The sequence below is a fragment of the Nymphalis io genome, chromosome 15 (assembly GCF_905147045.1).
Source record: "Nymphalis io chromosome 15, ilAglIoxx1.1, whole genome shotgun sequence".
In the NCBI taxonomy this organism is placed as follows: Eukaryota; Metazoa; Arthropoda; class Insecta; order Lepidoptera; family Nymphalidae; genus Nymphalis; species Nymphalis io.
In genome coordinates, this window is record NC_065902.1 from 441,627 (window position 1) to 449,791 (window position 8,165).

At 36.4% G+C, this 8,165-nt stretch overlaps 2 protein-coding genes across 2 annotated transcripts; one reads left to right on the top strand and one right to left on the bottom strand.

Moving 5' to 3' along the window:
• The first annotated feature begins 54 nt into the window (after positions 1-54).
• LOC126773712 (eukaryotic translation initiation factor 6) lies at positions 55-1,053 on the top strand. The gene has a single exon (XM_050494805.1). It carries the CDS (start codon positions 165-167, stop codon positions 900-902), a length of 738 nt encoding a protein of 245 aa, XP_050350762.1. The 5' UTR covers positions 55-164; the 3' UTR covers positions 903-1,053.
• Positions 1,054-1,497: 444 nt separating this feature from the next.
• Positions 1,498-7,891, bottom strand: LOC126773708 (ubiquitin carboxyl-terminal hydrolase 30 homolog). The gene is made up of 7 exons (XM_050494791.1): positions 7,495-7,891; positions 7,147-7,319; positions 6,788-6,959; positions 6,463-6,629; positions 6,158-6,245; positions 5,561-5,691; positions 1,498-5,398 (listed from the first exon to the last, which is right to left on the bottom strand). The coding sequence occupies exons 1-7, from the start codon at positions 7,763-7,765 to the stop codon at positions 4,994-4,996; spliced, it is 1,407 nt and encodes a 468-aa protein (XP_050350748.1). The 5' UTR covers positions 7,766-7,891; the 3' UTR covers positions 1,498-4,993.
• Between the last annotated feature and the right edge of the window lie 274 nt (positions 7,892-8,165).

Consider the following 8,165-nt stretch of genomic DNA (forward strand, 5'->3'; position numbering starts at 1 on the left):
TTGACAGTTATATAACTACTTACGTCGATTTTGACAAGTGACAACTGAGTCAGAAGTCTGACAGCTAGAGCTAAACCTTTGAGTGTTTTTTCGCTCCACGTGAAGATTAAAATAGCTTGTGAAACATTTTGAATACACAAAAACAATAAAAAAGAAAAGTAATTATGGCGGTTCGTGTACAATTTGAAAATAATAATGAAGTGGGAGTGTTTAGTAAACTAACAAATTCATATTGCCTCGTAGCAATCGGTGGATCGGAAAACTTCTATAGCGTGTTTGAGGCTGAATTAGCGGACACAATACCAGTGGTGCATGTGAGCATCGCTGGATGTCGGATTATCGGAAGAATGTCTGTTGCCAACAAAAATGGACTTCTTGTACCGTCCTCAACAACAGACACAGAACTGCAGCACATACGCAACAGTTTACCGGATACCGTTAAAGTACAGAGAGTCGAGGAGCGGCTAAGTGCTCTTGGCAATGTCATCGCTTGCAACGACTATGTCGCATTAGTACACCCAGATTTAGACAAAGACACTGAAGAAATACTCGCTGACACACTAGATGTAGAAGTTTTTAGACAAACTATTGCAGGAAATGTATTAGTAGGCTCATACACCGCACTAACTAACCGAGGTGGTCTCGTGCACCCTAAAACTACAATACAGGACCAAGATGAACTTTCATCTCTACTACAAGTACCATTGGTAGCAGGGACAGTGAACCGGGGCAGTGACGTTGTTGCTGCTGGCCTTGTTGTTAATGACTGGAGTGCATTTTGTGGTATGGACACCACATCTACAGAAATCTCAGTGATTGAGAGTGTTTTCAAGCTCAATGATGCTAAGCCAACAGCTATCACCTCAACTATGCGAGCCTCACTCATTGACAGTATGTCCTAACCGTAAACTAAGCTGCAAGCCTGTTTAGTGTTAAACATCTATGTGATAATTATAAATTCAGTTTTGACACATTAATCTATCATTTCTGTTGATCGGACCGAACAGTTCACCTGTTTTATTATTACATAAGTAAATAAATATCAAAAATGTACTATTTTTTTTATTGATATCTATTACAGAGTTAAAAATTCAATCTTCAGTTTTTTTTTTTAATTTCACAATGTTGTGAAATTGTTATCACTACTATCTGAATGATTGATCTCAAACACTAAAGATGCAATAGTCTTATAACAAACCAAATATTTGAGCTTGGCATTGTAATAATTCTACCATTAAACATTTGTTGTACCTGTATATTTGAGCATGGGCCATCCCATGACAAAGCATTAAGAGTAGTGCATCTCGGTAAAAAGAAAATTGGCTAATTTTACAATATCACCTCATCACTGACCAAAGTTTCAATAATGACCTTCACTTTTAAAGTTTTTAACCAATTAAACTGAAATGGTTGAAAATCTTTTGGTTTTTGTTCAAATTAAATATTGTAACTGTATTTTTTTAAATATTTCATTATATATTTAAAAAATAAATAAAACACATTTTCGTTTTACATTTATTTGTAAATTAAAATTAGATCCAATAGTCCTATCTACATTGACACACAAGTTTCATCAACGCACCGAACCATTCTCATCCATAAACAAAATAGGAACAAAAATTCCACTAAAGTATCTGTCACAATTTTTGTACAAATAATAAATAAAAAGTGCCTGATTGTAATAATTTTTCAATTACTATCAAATAATATATAATTAATTTGAGAAAGATCTAATGAAATGTTCGTTCTATTATCTTAATTTTTGCAAAAAAAAAGCTTGCAAAATAAACCAACTGTTCAATAATCAATATACCACTAAAGAAAAAAGGAATGGTATTGGCAGACTAAGCTAGTTAAGATTTATTGTTGTTAGAGATAGATAGGTATGCATCTACTCGCTTGCACTGTGTAAACGTATTCAAACCTTATTGTACATAACTAAATGGATGGTAAGTAATAAGTACAACAAAGGGACAGATAAATTAATCATAGCACATGATTGTTATGACAAAACAAATAGATTAAAAGTATAAATTATTACATTAAAACATTAAAAAAAACTATCAACTACCTAACAATACATTCCTAAAACAATCAAGGATAAACCTACAGTTCTTTACAAATCTTAATGTAGTACGTACAAAGAGAAAACATGAAAGGAATTAAAAAAAAAATTGTTAATCAATTTCATTCTTTAAATATGAATTTCAATACCATTAAAAAAAATATGCATAAAATACCCGTAATAAACAAAGTAATAGTCAAATGTTTATTTTTTATTACACAGGTAGCACTGAAATAATAGCTTTTTGTATATAATTTTAATATTACTGTCAATTCGAAGTGCCCATTTTAAAATAATTTCACTATTAAACGTTACATAGATCCTCAATATTTTAACACCTGAAGCAAAAACAACAAAGTCAATTTTTAAACATTTACTATAACTAATAACTCTACTATAAATCGATTTAAAATTTCAAATTAATGAACTGACGATAAAAGTTTCTATTTAACGAAATCTTATAATGTTAAGCTTAAGCCAGTCAATATCGAGAAGAATAATGGCCTATTGCTATTTTGAAGTGCAATGAAGCAAATCTTGTTTGCGCAATATGAATATACCAGAGATATACACAGAGTAGGCAATGTTCGCGACGACAGCCGCAGTTCTACGCTCTGGAGGCTGAACTTTATAACGTTGCGAAAAAACGGTATAATCAACTTGTTGAATCGGGATCTCAATTAATGCTAAAAGACAAACGTCCATGGAGCATTCGTTTTGAACCTTAAAATTTGAGAGTTGTTATCGAGGATTCATTTCCGTACATAGTAGAATACTTGCCTCGATGTATGACTCAGCCCTCTATTAAAGAAGACAAACCAGTTTTAGTGTCAATTGTGATTCTTGAGTAGAGTTAGACAAAACTAAGGCAAGCTTCCAAGAGTACCCTAGACCAGAGAGAATCGTGGGCGGGAAATAAACGCCTAGTATATTAGTTTCTACGTATTTCATTAATTCATTTTCATGATAACAAAAGAAGAACTCAATATTACAATTCAGTGGTATTCATTTTTGAACCCGCGATTTTTATTAGGGCCTCTCTTGTTTTATCTACTCGACCATCTCTTAATAATAATTGTGTACATTTTATTTAGTACACACTACCTCATTACAGGCGTCAATTGTTTTGCCTCTAGATTTTGTATGAAAATGTATCCGAATCGACTCGCACCCCTTTCATTGAACGCCGACGAAAGAAAACGATAACGCAAGTGCACACGACTGTACTTTTTCAACTCAATCGGACGAATGCGTACGCATAGAATACGGACAAAAACAAGCATTAACGTTTAAATATAAATTACATATAATAATAAAAGACTAAAATAAATGCATATCATTATGTAAAAGACTTTTTTTATAAAATAGTTATTTTTATGAAGTCAAATTATTAATTTATTGTTACAGAGAATATACTAATTTTAATCGCGCCATAATTTGTTCTAATTCACAAACTTTTCAATAAGATACTATTACTTGTTTCCAGCTACTTCAGCTATTAATGACATATTTAAAAGGATAAAACAATTAGAGGAGACAAAAATATCAAAATTCGCAGCTCATTGTCTTGTTGACAATAATATCCAAAATATCTACCTTATGGCACAATGCTTTACAGCCCTAACTATAATAAAGATAAAAACATAAACAGACGCCATAATATTGAGCAGAATATAATACTGGTAGTATTATATTCAATACCTTATAAAAAAATTAAAAATTTTTCGTAAGCTGTGAACAGTTCTGTTAATAAAAACGAGTAAGTTTTAAAATTTACAAGAAACAGTTTAATATACACATTATTTAAATTTCGAATGTCTTCATACCCAGCATTAGATGCGCGTGCGCGGTGCTCATGTAAAAAGTTTAAATATTAAGTAGATTAATATAAAGGACGTTGTATTCTTATACATATCAAAAATCCAGACTTGACTTTTTTAAGACAAACTTCTAATAGAAAACATTAAGATATGTAGCTGTTCTAAACGCAGTCAGAAAATATAATAGAGTGAAACAACATGCTTTTTTTTTTTTTTAAATCTAACGTATGCTCTTATTAAAAATAAAAACGGTGCGACGGCTCTAGTCAAACCATACTTTATCTCTGTCACACAAAGGTTAAAATACTTAATGACAAGCTGATAGTAGACTTTTCAAAATTATCCTTTTAACTTAATAGGTACTAGGAAGAAATTTTTTATAAATCAGTCAGCACCGTTATATATTAGTGACATATATTATTAGTAAATCTCCAAGCATATATTACAGGTATATTATGAATTATGAATACACTTTGGCCTTAAAGCCTTATGACAACTCTTTTGATCTAATATTATAATTCAAGTCAAAGCTCGGGATAATCATTGGTATTTTTTTTTAAATTGGATTTATCAATGTGGTGCTTCTTAATAACTTTGTATAATATTTACCCATTACCTACATGGTAATGGGTAAATATTTCTCCGAAGTGATCAGTTAATAGTATAGCATATAAATATGTTAAAAGACATACTTTTGCTCCGGTGTATTGGTTTATAACTTCAGATATTATGATAAAATTGACGAAAAATCCTAAAAGAGCAAATATATCATTCAATATAGATTTTTGTGCCGATTCCAAAGAAAAGTTTATTTACAACAATTTGGGCAAAGATAAGCAATTACTTAATGATTTCTATTTACATTTATAAAATTTCGATTTAATACACAGCCGATTTAAATATTCTGAAAAAGATATACAAACATTAAACTTCATAATAATCACATTTAAATATAGACTCGGATCTGTCGCGTTGTAACTTTCAGCCGACTATGACAACTCACGTGATCGCCGAGGAGTCCCGGAGTGTTCGTAGATGTCTCACTAGGATGACGGAGCATTTAGACTCTTTATATTTAACGACATATAGGGAGGGAGACGGTATCGACTCAGAAGTGCGTGGTGAGCGGCGGGGGGGGCGCGCGCTCGTAGAACAGCAGGTAGGCGGCGCAGCGGAGCACCTCCTGCAGCGACACCTCGTGCACCAGCGTGTCCGACGTGTACCACCAGCGCTTGCTCTCGAAGCCGTTGCCGCGCCGGTACGTGGCGAAGTGCCCCGAGCGCGGCCCGCCCACGTGCACCACCACGGCCACCAGGCGGTAGGCGGCGCGCTCGTCGGGCGGCGGCGCGGCGGCCAGCGCGCTGAAGGCCGCGGGCGGCGCCGGCTCGCGCGCGCGCGACGCGTACGGCGCCATGCACAGCGTCTCGGGGAACGCCACGTGCTCGGCGCGCTTGCTGGGCCCGCCGCCGCGCCACTCCACGCGCGCCACCTGCAGCACCAGGCACGCCGGCAGCTGCGCCGGACCGTATAGTTCATGACTAATCTGTTTTCTATGACCATTGTGACCAGCGATTTTTTTTTAGAGAAAATTCCCCTTCACCCCTTCGGTTCAGCTCGTATAAATGATGAGTCACGCAAGTCAGTCAATAAAAATATATAATGTGTCTTTATGTACCTTCCCAAAAGTGACAGTTCGGATGTGTTTGGTTTGCGCGTGCTGTGGCACCGCCGAGTTCTCCTCGGGGCAGCACTTGGAGCAGCGCAGACCCTTCACCAGCTCGGGAGCGGTAAAGGCGCGCAGCAGACCTGATACAGAACAAAATCCAAAATAGAAATGGTATCCAACATACGCAGTACGAGCTCAAATTTTTCAAAACACAATCTACATACGGGTATGTTAATACTATATTCTAATGGCACGAGTAATAAAAGATCCACTTTAAAAAAATAATTAATTAAATAATTAAAACGAAAGAGTAAATACTTGTTAAGTACCGATAAAAACTTCGCCGATATCTAAAGCGCCATTTTTTCATGAACTCGCAGTAAATACCAAATTATTTTGATCTCCACCAATAAGGTGATGTCAATTCAAGGTCAAAGTTGTTCATTGCAATCGGTCGTAGTTTGCAAATAATAAAATAAAAAAAGCTCATAAAAAAGGTACTCAACCGTTAAACTGAGATGATAGGCAACAATTTGCCAGCACTTCGATTTATTGATAGAACTATTATATGATATGATGAAACGAAAGTGTAGCTCGTAGTCTCACCAGACAGACTGTAGGTGCCGGAGAGGCCGGTGCTGGCGCTCGCCATCGACAACGTGATGCTGTCGAACTTGTCGTATCTCACTGGGCTCTGTAACGTTGACAATATGTAGAATGTTAGTAGAAAGTAAAATAATACTAACAAATTCATAAAATTTCCAAAAAAAGTGATAAATCATTAATAAAAAAGAATTTTACAGTAAATAGTGACAGCCAGTAAATATTATTCCTATCTTACTCTTCGTCGACACTCCAGGAAATTTGTCGGAAGGAATAGACTCGCTAAATGAACGCAGGTGGTCGCTGACCTTGGTGGAGCACACGGTGCAGTGCGTGCGCTGCGCGAGCGTGCCGCGCGTGGGTGGCGCGGGCGCGGGGCGCGCGGGGGCGGCGGCCCAGCGGCGCCCCACCGAGCTGAGGTGGCAGAACGACCGCGACACGCCCTTCGACAGCCGCATCGGGGACGGCGCCTCGTCTGCGCACACACAGTACACCTCTTGCGCTGTAGTTTATACTCGTGCGAACGACATTACAACGTTACAACGACGTGCGACAGGCCCAGGTGTTAAATTTAATGAAAAGTATTTCTGTGAGCATTCCTAAAAATTTTAATCTTAGGAATATAATATGTACCCGGATCGACTAACTCCGGCTCTCCTGGAGGCGCGGCTGAAGCGGGTCGAGCCGGTCGCGACATTCCGTCGTCCCGAATTGAGAGCGGGGCTGAGGGCGGAGACGCGGGAGACGCCAACGCAGACCATGCACGTCCATTGCCTAAGCCAAGGGCATCCGAGAGACAGCCAGGCTAAAGTTAAATATAAGTTCCCATTACTTCTTATTTTAGCTTTGCAGCATAGTAAGTTACACAGTAGACTCAATTATTTTTATTAATACAATATCTTTTAATATTAACATAATAAAAGCAACCACCAATTCAAGTCTTGAAGACAATAAAAGAATCTTCTACTTACATAATATAAATAAAATTTTACCTTTTTAGACATAACTATAGTTTCTTCCTCAATACAAGACAATAACACATGTAGTAATTCATGTGCATCCTGCTGATCAGCTGGCACCACCCAACCAGCTGCTCGAAGTGCTTGCAGTACTCCCAGGGGGCAAACAGGTGTACCTCTAGCTGACTCATGTGTTCCATTTACAACTATAAATTAAATATTAAATATCAGTTGTAGAATAAAAAACCTCAAAAAATTAATATTTTGTAAACATAAACTACATGACCAAATACGTAACTACTTAATTTAGTTAAAGTATTTATACAAAGGTTTAATGTAATTGAATTTGGTAAAATTAATGTAATTAAAATTGGTACAAACCTTCAATAACGGTGTACAGAGTAGTGATCATACTATTATGGCCATTGGCCTTCGCATACTTTTTAAGCCATTCAATAAAAGTGGGACAAGCCGCAAGAGCCTGAAGCAACGTATTGAGAAAACATGTCCTTCCTAAATTTTGAAGTCCTGCTATTTGTCCTCGACGCTTCCGAACTCGTGGAGCTCCCCCTGGACCCCATAATACGAAGGCCCCCACAACAACAGCCGCGGTTAGTCCGGCGGCGACTAGTATTCTATCACCACCGTCCATTGTCACTTACTTAATCCTTTACGAAAGTTTTTCAAACATTTTAAAAACTAGATAATTCTAGTTATATATCGTCAAGAATTTGTATAAATTAAACATATTTTCCAAAACTGAAAATTGATAATTTCACTCGTGACATCTCATATGACAATTAAATAATAAATTTGACAGTTGACATTATTGTCTAAAAATTATAAATGAACCGATATCAACTTAGGAATATAACATAAACATATTTTTTAAATTCTTTATACTTAAAAATAGTTTCTCCTAATGAATTAACATTTTTCCTTAATTTAATAATTATTTAATGATTACAATATTTTTTGTAGTGTATGGTACCGACCATAGTTACTGGACCGCTGCTGCAGAGATTGACAAAGTCAAATCATAACAACAACAT

What these genes read in the sequence shown, in the direction of transcription:
- LOC126773712 (XM_050494805.1), top strand. Translation starts at nt 165, where the DNA reads ATGGCGGTTCGTGTACAATTTGAAAATAATAATGAAGTGGGAGTGTTT.
- LOC126773708 (XM_050494791.1), bottom strand. Translation starts at nt 7,765, where the DNA reads ATGGACGGTGGTGATAGAATACTAGTCGCCGCCGGACTAACCGCGGCT. An exon ending in CTATAGTTATGTCTAAAAAG is followed by an intron (nt 6,960 to 7,146) that starts GTAAAATTTTAT and finishes ATTTAACTTTAG; the next exon opens with CCTGGCTGTCTCTCGGATGC. An exon ending in CGGCACCTACAGTCTGTCTG is followed by an intron (nt 5,692 to 6,157) that starts GTGAGACTACGA and finishes GTTCTGTATCAG; the next exon opens with GTCTGCTGCGCGCCTTTACC.